Genomic DNA, 22,311 nt, shown 5'->3' on the forward strand with positions numbered 1-22,311 from the left:
GTATAAGAACTGCAGATACCAAGTAAAATTACCTTCGAAACCGAATTCAAAACATTTAATGGAAGGTAATAGGGATATAGCACTTGAAAGATTTAAGAAATTGAGTAACAAATTTAAAATTGATAACTTTTTGTTTGTTCAATACACAGAGGTTTTAAAGGATTACGAGTTAAAACATATTATTGAACCAGTTCAAGAAGACAATCAAAATGATAAAACCCTATTTTATTTACCTCATAGAGCAGTCATCAGAAATGATAGAGCAACAAGCAAACTAAGAATAGTTTATGATGCTTCAGCCCATAAACCAAAAACACTCTCTCTAAATGACTGTTTATGTACTGGTCCGAACCTATATCCTGATATTTTTGATTTATTGATCACATTTAGACAAAATTCGATAGCCTTTACAGCGGACATTACACAAGCATTCTTACAGATAGAGTTAAATGAAGAAGACAGGGACGTTACACGATTCTTTTGGAAAGATGATCCTAATGATAACAATGAAAGTTTGAAAACCTTTAGATTTACAAGAGTTTTGTTTGGAGTAAAATCTAGTCCCTTTCTTCTAGCTGCTACTATTAAGCATCACCTTAAAAAATATTCAGAAATATATCCTGAAACAGTAGAACTCTTAAAGAACTGCCTGTATGTTGATGACATTATTGGTGGTCAACAAAATTTAGAACAAGCCCTGAAAACAAGTTTAGAAATTGTGAACATTTTTAATGAAGCTAGCATGTCACTACATAAGTGGCATACTAATTCCAAAGAACTCAAAGATATTTGGCATCGCAAAGAATTTTCGATGCAAGAATCTCCTGAAGTTGTCCCAATTAAAGTGTTAGGAATTAACTGGGATACGGATAATGATAATTTTTATTTTGACACTCAGCACTTGACAAATTTTATTTCCTCGTCAATCAACTCAAAACGCTTTCTATTGCAAACCGCAGGCCGTATTTTTGATCCTGTTGGATTTTATGGCCCTTTCACTATAAGAATAAAGTGTCTGATTCAGGAAATCTGGTCTGCCAAAATTGATTGGGACGATGAACTGCCACCTGATCTTAGTTATAAATGGAAAGCCTGGTACGAAGAAATTGAAGAACTGAACCACCTCAGAATTCCCCGGTACTATTTAGAAGGAATATTAGATGCAGATGTGAAACAAATAGAACTCCATAGCTTTTCTGATGCTAGTTTGAAAGCTTATGGATGCGTGGTATATCTGAGAATAGTTTTGAACAATGGAACTTTTCAAACAGTTTTTGTTGCTTCCAAGAGTAGAGTTGCACCTCTGAAATCCCTTACACTTCCTAGATTGGAGCTTTTGGGTGTGCTTTTATCCGCTAGATTGAGTGATAAAATAGCAAAATCTTTAAAATACGAAGTAATCCCCTTCCACTGGACTGATTCTCAAATAACGTATTTTTGGATTCAGGGATCTCCCGAAAAATTTAAATCTTTCATCAAAAACAGAGTTTATGAAATTCAGAAACTAACTGAAAGCAATAATTGGCATTATTGCCGTGGGAAAGATAACCCCTCCGACATCATATCACGAGGAACTACTGTTGCTAATTTAAGAAATTGTTCACTTTGGTGGTTTGGACCAGAATGGTTGCAAAACAAACGTATAGACTGGCCAGTTCAACCGAAGTTTGACGTGGGAAACGATAAGCAACTAGAATTCCGTAGTAAGATATCTGTTTATGACGTTGTTGTGAAAAGAGATGATCAACTATTGGATATAACAAAATTCAGTAATGTGCTGAAATATCTCAGAATTATGGCATGGGTTAGACGTTTCGTTGCTAAGGCAAGAAAACTGCCTGCTAATAGTGGAACATTAAGTGCTTCTGAAATTCAGGACACTGAAATTTTTTGTGTTCGTAAAGCCCAGATGGATTTCTTCACACCTGAAATTAAGGCTCTTCAATCTAACAAGTCAATTTCTCCAAGCTCTGATATATTCAGCTTGGCACCGTTTCTTGATGAAAATAAAATTCTTCGAATTAAGGGAAGATTGGAAGAAACCGAATATACAGTTGACGAGAAGCATCCAGTTCTTCTTCCTAAAGATTCCAAATTTACTGAATTAATTGTAAAAAGGGAACATAATAACGTTCTGCATGCGGGAGTTGCAGCAACTTTAGCCAAACTAAGACAGAAATTTTGGATTCCTAAAGGCCGTCAGTTGGTAAAGAAAGTTATAGGGAACTGTTTAATTTGTCGGAAATACGCAGTAAAACCAGCGAAACAAATGACAGCTCAGTTACCTAAAGATCGAATTGTTGAAACTCCACCTTTCTATGTTACAGGCGTGGATTTCACAGGTCCAGTTTACATCAGGTCTGGAAACGACATTCAGAAATCATACATCGTATTGTTTACGTGCGCAGTTACACGAGCGTTACATCTCGAACTCATTTCCAACATGTCTGCAAACAAATTCATTTTGGCTCTCAGACGTTTCATTTCGAGAAGAGGAAACTGTCGCACCTTTTATTCAGATAACGCGAAAACTTTCAAATATGCTGCCAAAGATTTACAGTATTTTTACAGCATAATTAAAGGTACAGACTTTAAAAATTTTCTAGCAAATGAAGGCTTGACTTGGAAATTTATCGTCGAGCTTGCTCCATGGTGGGGAGCTTTTTATGAACGCCTTATGAAAACCATAAAGGAACCGTTGAAAAAGATATTAGGCAGAGCTCAATTGAATTTTGAAGAATTTTGACTGTGTTGACAGAGGTCGAAAATATTGTGAATAGACGTCCTTTGACCTACGTTTACAACGATTTACATGAACCTGAACCGCTTGCACCGGCTGATTTTCTATTGATCGGACATAAGGATGAATATCCATACAACTTTGCTGAGATCCTGAATAACTCTCCAACAAGAAAGAGTGTAATAAAACGAAAAGAATATCAGACAACACTTATAAAACAGTTCTGGAAAAATCAGTATCTTCTTCAGCTGAGAAATGCTCACTTCTTTGGTACACCAGAAGCCAAGAAAAATCTTAAAATTGGTGATATAGTTTTACTTGAAGGAACAACTAAATCTAAGTTCCTCTGGGATTTAGGTCGAGTAATTCAAGTCTTCAAAGGACGTGATGGTCTTGTACGATCATGTGTGGTAAAAACTAAAAAGGGGGACTTTTAAGAGACCTGTGCAATTGATATACCCCCTTGAACTATCAGACTGAAAATGAACTAATTTTGTAACCTTTTAATTTTACTTCTTGTATTTTATATTCACTAACATTAATTTTAGATAATTAGTTTAGTTATTACTAATAATTTACTGTTTGTAATTTGAATTAATATTTACGTATTGAGTAACATTTGAGTTGATGCAGTTAACTATATTTGTTTATTTTATAGAATTTCCTTTTGCAGTTTATATTTACATCAGTTGAATGTATTTGATATGTAAGTTGCTTTCTTATATTTTATTATTTGTATGCTGAAATAGTGATAATTTTTGCAAAAATTATCAGGTGGGGAGTGTGGAAAAATCCCCCAAATGATTTATGTATCGCCGTTGGAGGGCGCTTCGCTTCTGAAAAGGAATGTTAGTTTTTAGTTTGCGACTTAGTTAGTTAGCAGTGAACCTTCGATGCAACGAAAGTTGCTTTGTAAATAAAATGATTATTTTTGTAGATTGTTGAAATATTTCACTTCATTTAGAATTAGAACCACCTTTCGCAATAATCCATGTACACTGCTTTTTTCTCATAAATTAGAAAAATTTCACGAAAATGCATAACAATTTTCTGAATCTTTAAACCCGGTAAAAAGAACATATATGAAATTACCTGATCGCGAAAAAGTATATACCCTTTCCAAATATGAACATTTCCCCATATAAAATAAATAAAATATCCAAAAACTTTTACCTCTACATTATCTATTATATTACAAACGTCACTAACTAATTCATACCGCAAACATTACAAATGGTTACAAATACTTAGTGTCAAATATTTAAATTATTTCCATGCACGTTTACGCAAATTACTTTACTTCTACCTTACATTTAGAACAATGCATAAAAATAATATCCTCAAATAATTAAAAATACTAACTTACCTATTCTTCTTCAGAATCTTGATTACGTGTCCGATAAACTTTTCTTATTTCTGTTTCAGGATCTTTAAAATCATACTTATAGTTCACAGCAAGGTACCAGGTAAAATAAATAACTTAAAAAAACATCTTTACTTCTATCTCGCACAACCTTAAAGAAACACTTATTACTACCCCTTTCAATCGCACTAAATACCCATTTCGAATTCACTTTAGTTAGGGCCATGGGATCCAAAAATTAACGAACACTGTTTCACACAACACAGAATAAAGCCAAATACAAAATTTCCAGATTTTTTCCCAATTTCCCCCCTTTTCCGATTAAAGAACCGTAATTCGTCCATTAATATCACATGACATATCCCATGATCTCTCATTTCCCTCACACAAAATAATGCATAATTGGAACTGAGTACTGCTCACATTATTACCAAAGTCCCAGGTAGTAACCTTTATCGCCTCCAAAATGTCGCCAAACTACCAGTTACCATATTCTAAAGATCAGCTTTTATTTTCAAATTATAAATTTTTGCACATTTATGAGAGTTGTGTACTTTCTTCGTATAATTTATCAGGTGGGTTTGCTTCAGACTGTGAGAACATCTTTCTTTAAATGATTTATCACAGTTTAGTACTCTTCTGTTAACGTGATCAGATTCAGAAATGTATGTATGTCTATATATATATGTGTGTGCATACACACATGTACATGCACTTATAAATATGTACACGAACACATGCATACCTACAATTTTTAATCCAGTCCCAATAATAGAAAAGTAGCCATATTTCTATATACCGTATTTGACGGCATATAAGATGCACCCTTATTTAGAAGGCCACACACAAGAAAAAAAAGTTTTAATAGTCCGCGCTGTAGCGCGGTACCACAATAACTTATAATGTGCTTTCTTTTAGTTCTCGCGTTTCGTAAAAGCCAAATAAACAATCAGTGAATACAATTACCAAACATATTTTTATCAAGGAAAATTAACAAACGGCAAGCTATTTTGAACATGATATGTAAATTTCAATAATGAATAAATGAATGAACGTCAAGCAATCAAACATAATACAAAATAAAACAACAAAAAACACAGATTCAAGGAAAACGTTGCCTATCATGAAATTAGACTTTAATCACTTTCAAAACCATAAAAAATCCTTTTCACTATCATCATCATCGAAAACGAGAATATCGTCTTCACTACTGTTTCCGTCATCGCTAGTATCACCTTCTTCGAATAATGCGTCGTCTTCTGTTCCGTCAAGAGCATTACTGATTACGCACTTCTTAAAGGACTTAACAATTTCTTCAGCCTTTACGTCCTCCCAAGATCTTTTGACCCACTCGCACACTTGTGAAATAGAGGGCCGCTTCATTCTACCTGAGGGTGTGAGGCCGTGATGTGGCTCTCCTATCCACTTTTATCGTCGTTTTCACACTTTTTCCTTAAATGGCTTATTCACCAATAAATCTAAAGGCTACTGTTGGCTAGTCAGTCCATCAGGAAGGACAGCTATTTAGGTTTTTAATTCTCTCTCTTTATTCTTTATGGTTTTAGTTCTATAGGCTCTAAACTGATCCAAAAAGAGTCCACCAGGTCGCCTCGCCCGTACGTTCTGTAATCACGCTTTCATTCCAGCTTCTTCCGTCTAGCCTTTCGGATGAACATGAACAATTACACACGTTGGAAGTTTTTCTTTTGAATATGAAAAACGGAGGTAGTTTGTGCCATCAGCACAACATATTAGAACTACCACATATTGGGTTTTTTCATGACGTGGTTTTTATGGTTATTGATTTAAACCCTTTAATACTCACAGTCTTATTGGATGGTACATCAAATGTGAGTGGAATTTCCTCCATATTTCCTATTTGACCGAGCTCAAAAGTAGTTTTCTTGCGTGCATTTATAACAAACCTATGAAATGCTAGTATTTTTTCTTCATAATCTGCTGGCATTTTCTATGCAATAGTTGTTTTTGTGCGCATTGATAAGCCTTACCTTTTCATGAACCTGTAGCACCAGCCCTCAGAAACTGAAAAGTTCTGATTCCCATGTTTTTCTGCAAATCCTTTGGCCTCATTGATTATCATTTTGGTTGAAACACTTATCCCAGATTTCCTCTTATCTATCATCCACATTTTTATGGCATTTTCAAGTTCAGGCTAAGATGGAGCTGGGCATCGAAGGTTATGTTTTTGTTTTTTAGCAGTCTTCAGTTGATCTTCCTGCAGTCGCCAAGTACATATAATTTCTTTGGTAGATGGTGGACCAAAATGCCTTGCTGCTGCTCTGTTTCCATGCACTTTGGCGTAGTTTAACACGCCTAGTTTATACTGAATTGTATAGCTTAATCTCTTGTTTCCTGTAGTCATATTTTGCAGGGTATTTTTTTAAACAAATAGTTTTAAGCACGGATACCGACACGTTTATACAGAGTAGCACCGATACCGACATGTGTGTCGGCTGAGTCAAAGAAAGGCTCCATAGACGTAATGTGACCGTCGAACCTGTTCGAACTTCGACATCAGCTTCGAGCTTTGGCGCTTTTTGGCGATATATTTCATGCATGCGCAAAATAATTATGGCAGATGTAGAAAAAGTTATGTGTGTCTAGACCTTTATCCAGGCTAAAAATAGCATTCAGTATTGAGAGTTATCCTTCACGTATAAGACACAGGTAACTTTTTTGAGACCAAATTTAGGAAAATAGTGCGTCTTATATGCCGTCAAATGCGATAATTTTCCGTTTAAGCAGTTGAACTGTGAAGGTAAAATTTTACCCTACGGTACCCCTTATCGAATCATTTCTTTTTTGACACCAAGATCGGCAGCGATTTCAGGATGGCCGCTACACAAAACCAAAATGAGAAAAAATTTTGAGAGGAAAAAAAAAAAAAAAAATGCCTTTACTATGTGAAAACAAAATGTCATCCAAAGGAAAACTAGCAGGTTGCTGTAGCAGGGTTGGTCGCCAAAAAATCGCCAAGTTACCATAATCCAAAGATTAACCAAATTTTTTGTCAGTTTGGCTGATCTGCTTTTAATCAATATTCATCCTCTTACTCACCTCAGATATACTCAAATGATGGTATCCATGGTACCCACAGCAAAATAATAGCAAGTTCAAAATCCAAGACCATACAATGCATATGGAAGCAAGCACAGCAACTAAAAAGAATAGTAAGAGGCATAAACCTGAGTCCATATGAAAGGGTTACTATTACTATTACAAAAAAGTGCAGCGAACTTCCAGATTTCACGAACAACCATTAACGCTTGGCGATTTTTCAGACATAAATCAAGGAGTACAGTAAAGATTAGCCGACTGTAAAATTTAAGTTCAGTAGTACATAGTTACTGAATATACTGTTGGTAGTCTATCTAGGTGGGAATTGGCAGATTTGACTAGACTGAAGGTTATGGACCCGTAGTCGAGTGAAGCGAAATCTTGCCAAATCTGGCAATTTCCCATTTTACTGAAAATATACCAAGTTGCGAAAACAGTTAGGGTTTAGGGTTACAGTATTTAACAGGGCTTTTTGAACATCATTTCACTGTGCTTCTTATGGATAATTTTGAGAGCAAAATGGCTGGCATCAAAAGAGTTAAACATATGGATTTTGCTTATTTGATTCAGTTGCAAGATAAGGATGAAAGGTGTGTGAAAGAATGGTGCATGAATTGTGGTTTTATTTCGAATGTGTACGAATATCCTAAGTACAGAAATAATATGCAATTAGTTGAAAAAAGAGATTTGACACATTTATGTGAATGGAGGTGTTGTGTGTCCAGTCTTCCAAGCACAAGGTCAAAAGGAGTGTGAGAAAGTGCTCTTGGTTTCCTGAAGGACAAATACCTGTGAGTCTGTTCCTTCAACTAACATATTTGTAGGGTCAGAAATGGGCTTATCCTTCCATTGTAACCTCAGTGTCTCACAGAAACATGGTACCTTTGGGGAAGGTAATTATTTTGTTTTTCTCAGTACCGAAGTTCAGCTCATAGGTCTTACTTCACTTTTCTAAATGAAATCTGATTATCTGATTGCATTACCTTCGTTTCGTATATTTCATTGGGTAAAAGATTTCAGCATTGTAAATATTTGCCAATTCCATCATTCATATCGTTTCTTGCACTAGTTTTTGGGAGAGTGTATTCGATTTCATAGGCATTAAGAACACTTTTTTAATTGTTTGAACATGTCTGTTAACAACGATATTATCGTTTCAACGCAAGCACCTGAAATCAACAGAATCTCAGTTAAAGTACTGTCATTTTGAAAATATAATCCATGTATTTGGTTTCAATGGAGCGAAAGTCAATTCTTCAAGAGTGGGATAACTGCCGATATCACAAAATACCATGTAGTGGTCGGCCATATCGAGACTGACATAAGTCAGGTAAGTGATATAATTGATCATCCTCCAGTTATTGATGCTTATGACACTCTTAAAAAAAGATTAATTGAAGTTTTTTCTGACTCTGAAGAACAAAAATTCAAAAAAAAAAAAAAATCATTTGAGAGACATCATTTTAGGCGACAAATGCCTATCTGTTTTACTCCGACAAGTTCAAGAACTGGGGCAACCTCTTGTCGGATCTGAATTACTAAAATTAGCAGCTATGGTTGACAAAATCTCTGATATCACAAGTTCTGCTCAGCTTAATGCAATGGACGTGAAATTGAAAGTAACTAATTTTACTGATGTAAGTGATGCTTTAGATAATTTACAGAAACAAATATCTGATTTATATAGAAAAGTAGATAAACTTTTTACGTTGTATTCTCATATTTGATCTCACTCTTGTGGTCGTTCTAATTCGAGATCTAGATCCTTGCCCATGACTAAAGAAACCCAAAACACATCCATGGGTTGGTACCAAACCAAGTTTGGCGAAAAAGCCGTTAAATGCAAAAACCTTGCACTTTTAAATCGGAAAACTAGATGGTAAAGTGTGTGTGGTGATGAACGCCATAGGCCAAAATAATTGTTGCCTCCTTGTATATGAAAAATCTCTTAAGAACACATTTTTTGGTTGACACAGGAGCTAAATTGTCTATTTTGCCTCCTACTCCACAAGACCGATATAAACCAACATCGCTGCTCAATTTAATTGCAGTAAATGGTACCAAAACTGATGTATATGGAAAACATTTAGTTAATTTAGACCAGACTTTTTAATTATGGCATTATTGTTAATTTGAAATCCGAAACATTAATTGACAGCATGACTAACATTGAGTCAGATGGCAAAATGCCCAAGATAGTGTACCCCAAATTACAGTTTTGCAACCGTTACTTGTGTTTAATGATTTACTTTAAAAATATGATTCTCTGTTTCAAGATGTTTTAAAACAGCCTTTTAATAAGAATACTCTTGGTATTACACACGTAATCGAAACTAAAGGTTCTCCGGTAGCAGCTAAGGCTAGGCGCCTAGCGCCTGACAAATTGGCAGCCACAAAAGCAGAATTCATTTATTTAGTGCAAAAAGGACATTTGTAGCCCTTCTAAAAGCTGCTGGAGTAGTCCTCCGCACATGGTAAAGAAACCGGATAGGTCTTGGTGGCCTTGCGGGGACTACCATAAATTCAATCACTAATTATCCAATTAGACATCTACATGATTTTACATCCAATTTGAGCAATAAAACTTTTTTCGACATTAGACGTCAAGAAGGCATATCACCAGGTACCAATGAATAAAGAGGATATACCAAAAATGGCAATAGTTACTTCTTTCAGATTATTTAAGTTTAACTACGTGACATTTGGTTTACGTAATGCTGTGCAAACCATGCAAAGATTACTCGATCAAATTCTGTCATATTTAAATTTCTGTTTCGTATATATAGATGATATTCTGATTACTCCATCATCCCTCGATGAACATATACTTCATATCAAAGAAATTTTTAAGAGATTAATCATAATCTCTTAAAAATTTCTTCATAGTCATAATTTGACTGTCAGCCTTCTTAAATGCACATTTGCTGCAGAATTCGTAAAATTTTTAGGTCACGTTATCAACAAAAATGGAATCATTCCTTTACCAGAAAAAATTTAAGTTATCCAGGATTTTCCAAAACCCGAAACTGTTAATGAACTGAGATATTTTTGGGGAATCCTTAATTTCTATAGGAGATTTTTAAATCATGCTGGATATAGTATGAAAACATATATGAACATAGTATGGACATAGTAAGAAAAATGACAAAACACCCTTAAATTGGTCAACAGACACTGAAACAGCCTTTGAGTCATGTAAAGAGCTTCCGACACAGACTACAAATTTAGTCTATCCAGACCCTGAAAAGAAAATTCCTCTCATGTGCGGCACATCAGACAAAGCCATAGGCGTTTGCGTCCAACATCTCAATTCTCAAACATAGGAACCATTAGGATTTTTCTCCAGAAAATTAAACTATACGAAACAAAAGTACAGTGCATACGACCGAGAGCTGTTAGCAGTATTTGTCGCTATCAAAAACTTCAGATATCTGCTTGAAGATACAAACTTTACAGTATTTACAGATCATAAGCCACTTACAAAAGCATTTTTCTCAAAGTATGACAAGCTCTCACCTCAATGAATTAATCAACTTAATGTCATAGGTCAGTTCACTACTGATATTCAACATGTGAGTGGGGCAAAAAATGGACCAGCCGATGCTCTTTCTTGCATCAAAATGGTTCTAATGTCATTCCTATTAACAATGAATCTATGTTACAAGCACAACAGAGTGGCACTGTACTCCAATTCTTTTTAGGCAAAGAAAATCCATCCTTTTGTTCCAGACAGTCATAGAAAGCTTGTCTTTTCAGCTCTGCATAATCTTTCCCATTCTGGGTCTTAATGAAGTCAATGAGTGATCGATTTGTCTGGCCCGGAATGAAAAAGGATGCCACGAACTTTGCTAAAGCTTGCACACAATATCAAAAAGCTGAAGTGTCTCGTCATGTGCACTCTCCTTTAACTTCTTTTACAGTTTCAGTGAACATTTTTCTCATATCAATATAGATTTGATTGGACCTGTTCCTTCATCTCAAGAAATATCTGTCTAACAGGTATACATACTCACTGGTCTGAAGCCTATCCATTGAAAGATACACTGGCAAAGACCATTGCCATTGCTTTTTATGCTGGCTAGATCTCAAGATTCGGTGTGCCTGCCCAGATCACCACTGATCGTGGTAGTCAATTTTGCAGTGAACTATTTCGAGAACTGTCCAAGAACTCTGGTATTCGCCTTTCTCGTACCACCACCTACCACCCACAAGCCAACGGCATCATTGAAAGATAGCACAGATCGCTCAAATCACAATGTGTCATACATCTGCACATTGGACTATCGTATTGTCTTCAGTTCTTTTGGGATTTCGGACCACTTTAAAGGGGAACTTAACTGCTCTCTAGCTGAACTGGTGTATGGTCAAACTTCTTTATGCGTCCTGACAGCAACATTCCGAGGAGTGACTTCCTAGAACATCTTTGCCCGACTGCTACTAAAAATCACTCTAAGAAACAGCCCCCCCCCATTTCTTCAGCGCCTTGAGTTCTCCTCCTCATGCATGCGCGATAAGAATCTCATTTGTACGTGACTGCAAAAAGAGAACTTTCGCATTCTGTTTTTACAAGTCCATGTACACACCGTATTGATCATTGAGATTTATGTTATCCTAATGCTATGTATATATTTCGATTTATTAAAAGAGTTAATTTTTCTAAATGGGTGTCTAGTAGTTAATTAAACACCAAAAGTGGTACAGTACAAAGTCTGTAATATTGTCCGGAATGATCTATAAACCGGACCTCAAAGCCACAAACTTTACGTATGCGTGTAGAGAATGTGCATACATAATGCATGCTTTACGCAAGTGCATGTTTAAAGAAATGTTTAATAAAGTAAACAAATAAATATTGAGCTTTTTTTTTTCTAAAATTTGATATCCTTTAGATCATAATTTCTCTTTATTTCATAAATTACAGTTTTGTATTTTTAGTTGTATAATTTCTGCATGCCATCTTGCCAGATTTAAATTGATGATCTATAATCCGGAATTGCCGAAGTCCCGACGAGTCTGGATTGCGGACTTTGTACTGTACTAAATGAAGATTATATGACAAGTTTTTCATTGTAATGGTAGTGCCCAATCATGAGTCAACTAACAAATAGCAAAATCTTTAGTATGATTGTAAATCCAAAAAGTATCACTGCCGTTAGTGAAGGAAATGACATTGAGGTTGCTGAGAATCAAAAAAATTTTGATTTACAGTTTACTGCAAACTCTTGAGACTGCAGTTGAAGGACTTAGAAGAATTTGTAACTGAACAAGAAAATATGTATCTGTTGAATTAAAAAAAAGTATTAGCTCAAAAGAACAAAGCAATTTATATTGAAATAAATACTTAAAAAACAATATAAATATATATAAAAAGTTTTTTATTATAAATTTTGATTCCATTAAGGTCATAAATGCTTCATTATTTTATAATCACTGTTTCATACAAGATTTAAACTGATAATTTAATATCCTGAATTGCTGAGTTCTCATCTCGGACTTTGCGCTGTAGTAAATAAATTTGAATATTATATCTGTAAGTTCAAATGTGTCACTAAAATAATTAAAATATAAACTCTTACAATAAATTCATTGAAATATTATCAACAATGTTATGTAAAGTTTCTAGATGAGAAGTAAATAACTTGTTTTCTAAAATTGATTAGTATCTTATAAACAAAATCAGTTGAATGAGAGGAAGAAATTTAATTACCATATTATATAGGATAATTACATTGTTTAAATATTAAATAAATGACATATGTAATTATTGTATCTATAAAATGCACAATTGCTAATAATTATAATAGCCACCTTTAATCAAGCTATTTTAGTGTAGGCTTGTTTGCATAGTATGCACCAGTGGTATGCATAAAAACAAATATAGTACAAAGTCTGTAATCCGGACTCGTCAGGCGATTCCGGATTAGGGGGTTTTCCCGATTATAGATCATCAATTTAAATCTAGTAAGATGGCATACAGAAATTATAAATTAAAAATATGAAACCGTAATTTATGAAATAAAGAACAATTATGATCTAAAGGGTATCAAAATTTACAAAAAAAAGCTTAATATTTATTTATTTACTTTATTAAACATTTCTTTCAATGCAAGTTGTTTAAGTTGCTGCGTTTTTTGTTCTAATACGTTCTCTTAATTCTATAAACATATATAGTTTCTTGTTCAGTTACAAAGTTCCACTGTTCAAGTCCTGTAGTTGCTGTGTCGAGAATACCGACTAACTTCTCAGTCAAAATTTTTTCGTTTTCAATAACCTCTCTGTCACTTTCTTCAGTATCGGAAGCAGTATTTTCTGGATCTAGAACCATACTACAGATTTTGCCATCTGTTAATTGATTGATGATTGAGGCATTGTCATCGCAATGAAAAACTTCTGTTACATCATCTTCATTTATTACCGCTTCTCCACATTTCTTTACAAAATCCAATAACTGGAAAATTTTGTGTTTAGTTTGCGATGTCTGAAAACCTTCAAATTCATGGCTATCATCGTCGTCCTCACCATGAAATATGGTAGCTGGCCATAAATTATGCCAAGCATTTTTTAACGTATCTGGACACATATCCTCCCAATGTGCATGCGTAAAGCATACAAAAAAAAGTTTGTGGCTTTGAGGTTCAGATTACAGATCATTCTGGATAATGAACTTCCGCATTACGGACTGTGTACTGTAGTTAACAATATTCTTGAACCACAGCTAATAATACTGTTTCAAGAAAATTTTGGAGGATGGAAGGAAAAAGTCTAAGCTTCTTTTCCAGAATTACTGTAAGCCAAAATCAATATTGACGTACATTTTTATTTCTTAAAATGTGTCTGAAAATATGAGGAGAGTCTTCTTTCAAGCACATATGTCCCCAAGTGTTTCTTAATTCCATAGGAATTCCAAATTATAGCATAGTAGCAGCATTAATGTCCCTTAAAATTCCATCAAAATTATTGTTACTTTTTTATATGAAAACTAATGTATTCAAAGATGAATGTCTAAATATTGCAGCATCAATTTGTTTCAGCCAGAAAATCAGTTTATAACTGATTACTTAGTTACTGTACAATGTGGCATTAACAGTTATGAATTTAATTCATCATTTGAATATAAAATACTAGTAACTGATATATTTTTTGTAGCAAATTATTTAATGTTATAAGGTATTTTCTTCCTCCTTTCTGCATGCCTTTGTGATGTAACTGGAAGCACATTCTATGCCTATTCGGGAGGTGTGAAATTGGAGTCCCGGCAAGGGCAAGCATATTTTTTGCATCTCCAGTGATCAAAAATCCTAATGATACTACTGTGGCACCCGAATTAAAAGGTGATGACAATAGTTTGTTGACTCCAGGATTTAATGATTGGGTCCCCTCATCCCCAGTTGCTGTTTAAAAAGGGGAGTACATAAAGTACATTTTCTCTCTTTCTGCATGTCTTCGTGGTGTAACTGGAAGCACACTCGACATGTATTTGGGATGTCCGTAGTTCGAGTCCCAGTGAGGGCATCATATATTTTTCACATTTCTAGCATAAAAAATCTTAATGACTCTGCAAAGCATCCAAAATAATTCAATTCAAAATTAGAATTTACTCTCTGATATAGTTGTTTGAGGGTATTTTGAAAAAATGCAGTACCTTTAAATGTTTCTAAAACTGACAGTCATAAAATATCGAAGAAACTGATGTTTACTGTTAACAGTGTTAAAAAAAATCATGCAGCATTGATCTAGCCATTGTTTTTTTCTAAAAATTCTTGGAATACATTACATTGACCATTTAACCCTAAGATTAAATTAAGTTGGCTCTTAATTTTCAATGGAATATGTGACTGAGATAATCACATCGCAAACAATTGCCGGTGTGGTGAAAAAGTCAATTAAAATTCACTTCCTGTTAGAAAAGATGGCATAACAAAAAGGCATGCATTCGATTTTTTTTTTTTTCAGAAAAATCGGCAATTTAGATCTTTAAATAATATTTAAAATATAGAACTTACGAGAATTCATAACCCATACCTATATGGATGATGAAACACGAATTGAATGATTGAAGAGTTAGGTTTGGGAGCAACTTCCTGTTGGAAAGATATGTCTCCTGCCAGCTCAACAATTATTCACTTTATGCAAATTAAATTTAGTTAAAAAAATAAAGATTTTGAGATAAATTTTTGGATTGTATAATATTTTTTCATGTATTTATATGTTTGATCTGTATTTACATCTGTTTTCTGAATTTGAATGATATTGCAAATTAGTTTGCAGTAGAAATCATTTTATTTATTTGCAATTGAATTTACATAAATAAAACACTTAATTCGCTTTATATGAATGAGATATTGTGTTAAACTATTTAATTTTTTTAATTAGTTTCTAATGAAAAAATATATATAATAATGTATTTACTAATGGATTTTAATACATTTCAAAAAATAAGCAAGGAATTCTTTTTCTGAGAAATTTTACATAGATCTTTTTATATTTGTATATATTACTTTTATTTGTATGTTATTGATATTTATTGCATTCACCATTCTGAAATTCCATAATATATGTCACTGCATACTACTAATTATAATATTCATGAAACCACATGCTTTAATCAACACTTCAAAATTCCTTTCTATTTTTATATTGTAGATATCAAATGACAGTAAAACATTCTAAATATTTGAATCCATGTATATTTTGCTGTTTGTTTCATGTAGTTAAAATTATCCCTTGTTACTTATCTGCATTTATGAAGAGATATTTTATTTATTATCATACTAATTTCTGTAGTTTTATAATACATTTTTTCTCTAGTCATGCAAGTTACATGTGGACGTCTCTGTTGCTGTGTGTATATATATATATATATATATATATATATATATATTCAAACATTCATTGTATGAAACAAATTACTTGGTACTTTTTGATATATAGCTCTTAATTACTTACTTTGCAATCATAGGAGTTTTTAGTAATTCCCCTCATTTTTTTTCCTATTTAGTTGATCAAGCTTGTGAAACCCTAATGTCCCTTGCCAATGAAGGAAATGTGGAACAGTCTTTAAGCCAGAAATCTGTGGACTGCTCAGAAACAGTTAATGAGACTAACAAAGAGAAAATTGATCCAAATCCTGAAACACAATATCAGGATGCTTTCAGAGATAATGAATTCAATAAATCTGTGGAGTATCTTCCTGATACTAGAAACGCTTCAATAGGAAATTGGATTAGTGACTGCAACTGGACAAAAAAAAATGATTTCATACATAAGTCAGAAGTACAAACCAATAGCCTGAATCATACTCATCAAAACTGGATATATCAAAGCAGTTCAATGTGTCGAATACCAGATAATTCTGAGTTAAATGCAAAAAAATCTAATGAATACGTTAATGATGTAAAGGAAGGTCATAGTATGTTGATGCCTATTTCTCCTTCTGCATTTTCATATGGAAACCAACATTTTGCCGACTCCAAACCTCAGTTTATTACCCCTTTTTTACCTACTTCTTCCCATAAACACAAGTCAGGTGGTAAATCTCCATATAGTCCTGAAAATAATCAGCCCCACTTCTGTAGCCTTCCAAATAAGCAGTCATCATCCTTGCCAGATAAAGGCACCAAAAAGTATCAAAAAGATGCTTTGAGATATGCTATAGAAAAAATTCAGTCTGGTCAGAATGTATTAATAATATTAAGAGGACTACCTGGTTCTGGTAAAAGTTCTCTGGCCAGGAAAATGAAATTTTCTGGTGCTGTATTTAGCACAGATGATTTCTTTTATAAAAAAGGAAAATATGCTTTTGATCCAAATCAGCTTACAGAAGCACATGCTTGGAATAAAATTCGTACAAGAAATGCTTTAGAGAAAGGTGTAACTCCTGTTATTATTGATAACACAAATACCGAAGTTTGGGAAATGGTACCATATATTTTTCTTGGTAAAAAATTTAATTATGAAATAGTGATTTTAGAACCTAATACTCCATGGAAATTTAATGTAAAAGAATTAGCAAAGCGAAATAAGCATCATGTGTCTAAGGAAAAAATTGCAAAAATGAAAGAAAGATATCAGCGTAATGTTAATGTAGAGAGTATTATGCAGTCTTTAAATTTGATGAATTCAGAAAAGTCAAATTTATCAACTGAATCTGATGTGGTAAAATTTCCAGTTAAAGATAGCAGGCAAATATACTCTGATAACAGTGAAAGTCATGATAGTAGTGAGGAGAAAGGAAAAAGCATATCCTTTGAAGCAGTAATTCATCAGGAAGAAGATCCCAGTGATTTATTGTCTAATAAGGCAGTTAGTTTGGATGATTGTATGTCATATTCCCAGAGCTCTGTCGATTCATCTGAGCTTCCTGAAACAAATTCGACTTCATCACTAATAAACCAAGACTGCGATTTTAGTAATAAACTTGACAAGCATCAAGAATTCATGCGCGATTTTGAGAGTAATGACATATGTGGTTCTTTGTCTTCTAAAGACAAAACAGTTTATAATTTGGATGAGTTAAGAGCATTAATGAGAGAAGATAGTGAAGAATCTCAGAGTGTAAGTCATAATGATTCTTTGAACGGTTCTAATCAAGATGTCTCTTGTTGGGAATCCATAACAGAGCACGATGATGATTTCCTGTGGAGAAACGCTTCATGTGATGTAGTGGAAAACTCATTATCTAATAATGAAATGGATTTTCTGAGATTACTAAAAGAAAATGAAGACGAGAAGAATGATTTATCTCAAAGTTATGAAAATATTTCCTCAAAACTTTCAAATTTAAATCTGGTTGAGGAAGATTCTTTCACTAACGACTTTTTTCAAGACGTATCAGAAATTAATATTGCTTCTGCAGAAAATCTGTCTGATAACAAAAGTCATATGCAGCAATCTAATTTAAATAGCATTAATTCAGCTCATGAAGAAAATTGTCCAACTATTAATAAAAAAGATAGAGATATATCTTTCAACCTAAATGAAGAAAATTTTTCCTTGAATTTAAATCCAAAAGTTTTACTTTCATTTTCAAAGCAAGCTAATTTTCCAGATGAACAAGATTTCAGCCATTCAGAAACTAGGATGAGTGAAAATTATACTTCTGATAGTAATATATTTAATGTTAATGCTCCAGTGAGAAATGAGGTAGCTGAAATTTCTAAATTATTTCAACTTAAATGTGCTGTAGATTGTGATAGCAATGTTAAGTCTTCTGAAATTAGGAATGAGGTTTCTAAAAACCTGGAAAAGAAGGATGAGTTGATTAATGCTAATAATTATTCACTACAAAATTTGCATTCAGATCTTAATATATGTGTTATTGAACCACTTAGTATAACTGAAGAAACTGGAACTATTAAAAGTGAGAATTTAGAACCTACAGTACCTAAACCACAAAGGTCAGGTAAAAATTTGCCTTTAATGTTCAGTAGAAATTCAGCTAACAATGCACATATGCAGGAAAAATTAGAAATTTTAGAAACTCCTGTGACATTTGATGATTCCATTGAATGGGAAACTGTTTCCTCAAAGTCTGATACAGCTACAGATGATAACTCATCCCAAAATTCAAATAGTGAAATTGAAAATTCACCAAAACCACAAAGAAATATCTGTGATATGCAGGATGTTTTTAAATTTAAAAACAAAGCTCAAAATTCATATGATTTGGGAAACGTGCAGAATATTAATGATGTAAAAACAGAAGAAAATAAGGAACAAAATACAAATTCATCCGATGCTAGGTATAGCTATAATACCAAAATATGGATACCTCGTTTTTTGAAAAATGTTGGGGAGATAGATAGTGATTGGAAATTTCCAGAATTTGCAAGATATAATATTGACAAGGAAGAAAAAGAAGAAGACAATACAATTTCTGTTAAAACATCTTGCACACAAACAGAACCTAATGATTTTGTGATAATATGCAAACTTGAAAATGGATCACTATTAGACTGCCCTCTTGAATACAGAATTTTAATTTGTAATAAAAGTACAATTATAGATGAGTTGCAAGAAAAATGTTCCAGTGACATAGTTTATGATAATATCCCACAAACAGCAAAGTTTGAGAAAAGTACTAGCACTGCTGACTTAGCATGTGATTCTGAAAAATATGAAAAGCTAAGTCATCTACATGAATGCTTTCCAGATATATCTGAAGAAGATTTACTTCATCTTTTAGATATATGTCATGGTGATGAATCATGGCTAAGTAATATACTTTTAGAATGGGGCTATAAATATAATGTACAGAACCGAAAAGAGAATGAAGTTTCTTGTGCAAATGATGTAGAAAAGCCTAAATTTAATATAAATCTTTCGTCAGACTCTAATTTAAAAAATTCTGAAGAGGAAATCTGCAGTATTGATAATCAAGAAAAAAGTAAAAAACTCAAAATTGATGAGTTTAATGTAAATTCTGAAGAATATTCGGATAATTTAAAAAAAACTAGCTTGTTAGAAATGCAGCTTGAAAATAACACACTTTCAGGAAACTCATCTGCTGCATTACCTTTCAAAAATATGCAGCTTATTTTAGATCCTGCATTTGCTTGGCAGTTAGAAGAATTATTTGGTCCTGTTACTACACATTCATCAGATGGTAATTTTTATTTTTGTATTTTTAACATACAGGATCATCATCCCTCTAATGATGCTTTTTTTTTTTTTCATATATATATATATAAAGATGTAGAGAGAGTGTGATTGGAAATTTCTAGATTTTGTATGTGGTTTTTGTGGCAAGGTAAGAGACTGGCTTATTTGTAAAAGATGTTAATTCTGTCCTAGACTTACATATTTAAATAATAATAATAATGATTTGCTTTAAATACCCAAATAAATTATTAATTTCTTACTACATACTTTTAATGTTATCTTATGTATAATAGACATTCATTAGAAACATCTTGATTACATGTCTATAGCAGGATGAAGTTTATTTCAATCTCATCATGTTATGCTTATTTTTCATTTTTACCTGGCATAAGCATTGAGGGAGAGGGCAAAACTGCTGTATGCCTTTAGGTGAATGTTATTTTGCTGCTGCATTGCAATGGATAACAGTTTTACCTTTTTTTTTTAAAAAAAAAAAAAAAAGACTTAAACTCTATCACCATGGCTGATCCTCTTTTCAATCATGAAACTGTATTATCATTTGCAGGGATTTGCTATTTACAAATGTTATAAATTGTATTAAGTTTTGTTGCTTGCAATTTATAAATTTTTGGCATGTTGAGATTCTGGTATTCTTTTAGAATTATTACATTGCAAATTTAAAATCATTTAATAATTTCCAAATTTTTGTTAAATTGCTTTCTAAGTTTATTTAATTAAGCTGCTTTAGACATTGTCTAATTATTGTAATAATATGTTTATAGGCCCTCTGTCTGCTTCTGATCGCATAGTTGAAATTGATATGGAGTTTGCTAAACTTATTTATGATAAATGGAAAAAAACTTCTGAAACAAAATTGAAGTCTTCCAAAAAGGAGGGTGAGAAATGTATACTATATTTTTTATCCTTATAAGAGCAATGCTATTAAAATGTAAGAATGAAATATAATAGTTTTCTGAATTTGCATGCATGTGGATCTATCTATATCAGACATATCTCATATTTTTGTGAGCATGAACTACTAATATTGTGACATAATTTGATAGCTTGATTTACTTTTTTCATATATGTTATGTTGAACCAATGCATGGCAAAAATATAAAACGAATGTAATAGCCTGCAGTCGATGGATTGATCAGCTCTGATCTAAATCTGTGTCATTTCAGTCAATTTGTAAATTTTAATGGGGGGGGGGGGAGAATTTTGAAAAAAAGAATACCTGTCTTAAAGAGTCCCTTAAAAAAGTAGTCCCCCCATCCAGGAATTGTTTTGTTTTGTATTAAGAACTATCATCTGAGTTTGCTTTAATAGAGCAAGATAGTGTTTAACTTGCTTGAAAAATATGCTTAATATTAAGTCATTATTATCATCATTATCCTTTCATTGCTTACTCGCTTAATATTGTATCAAAATCATAGATTGCTTTATACTTTTTTGGTTTTTATTTCATTATTCTCAAGAACATAATGCATAAAACAAAAGTTTCATCTAAGCATAATTCTGCCTACTGCTCATTAGTATAAGTTATGTTTTTGGAGAATGAGTGAAGCAAAGACATGATGACACCACATGTAGGATCCTGCCTGCATCTCGGCTGTTGGTTTGTGTTTAGCACTCATTCAGCTAACATCTTATTGTTGCTTGGGAAAGTTTTATTTAGACACATGCAATTTATTTGGGAATAATTCAGAAATTGCAGTGCAATTTTGTTTATAACATATGTTTTTGCATTGCTACAGTCATAAATTTAATTTTAAGAAATTCTGCACTTATTTAGTTAATAATACAAGATTTGTATTTCCCCCAGAGTCATCTATCCTTTTTTATCTTTTTAATCTGGAAAAACTATAAAAATATTTTTATATAGTTTAAGAATCATTTATTCATAATTATTTTATTGGCTTATAGAAAAAGTGAAAAATGTACCTCTTTTCAAGAACAAGGAATTCACTTCTGCAGAGCTAAAGGTACCATTAGAAAAAAGTTCAAATGAATCTTTGTCATTTTCTGAGATAATGGACATGCAATATGCTCTTGAACTTCATAAACAGGAAAAAGTAAGTATTATAGTTTTTTTTTTTTTTTTTTTTTTTTTTTTGCAATAGCCTGCAGGGCTTTTGGAGTCTGAAGGTTTTAGTTAAAAATTTTTCTGTATCTTTAATTAGAGAATTATGATTTTAAAAGTCTTTTCTCTGAACATTTAAAAGCAGTGCATATTATGAATTTTGATTATGTTATGTTTGGAAGCAGTAGTATCTTTAAATCATTTTTAATGCATGGGAGAAAAGTATTTTATTACATGGGAGAAGTTTTGTGTCTACATGCAGTGTAATTCACTTACTATATGATCATGGCTAAGATAAAATTATGATTAAGCTGTGGATTAGACCTAAAGTGCTGTTTAATTACATCAAAAATTTCATGGATGCTACCTGACAAAGAAAATGCAGTCCATGAAGTTTTTGTAATGCATTATGTAAATTGCAAGGAATACATAGCTTCACAATCTATG

At 32.8% G+C, this 22,311-nt stretch overlaps 1 protein-coding gene across 1 annotated transcript in view; it reads left to right on the forward strand.

Annotated features, from left to right (window-relative positions):
- Positions 1–22,311, forward strand: part of LOC118195279 (NEDD4-binding protein 2-like) — a 77,790-nt gene that overhangs the window by 5,586 nt on the left and 49,893 nt on the right. Inside the window, exons 2-4 of the mRNA XM_035366564.2 lie at positions 16,180–19,785; positions 20,564–20,677; positions 21,708–21,856. Coding sequence (XP_035222455.1) covers positions 16,180–19,785; positions 20,564–20,677; positions 21,708–21,856 — 3,869 coding nt within the window. The remainder of the gene's footprint in view (positions 1–16,179; positions 19,786–20,563; positions 20,678–21,707; positions 21,857–22,311) is intronic.

Source organism: Stegodyphus dumicola, chromosome 6 (genome assembly GCF_044657685.1).
Source record: "Stegodyphus dumicola isolate Sdum_Otavi_A_Nest chromosome 6, ASM4465768v1".
In the NCBI taxonomy this organism is placed as follows: Eukaryota; Metazoa; Arthropoda; class Arachnida; order Araneae; family Eresidae; genus Stegodyphus; species Stegodyphus dumicola.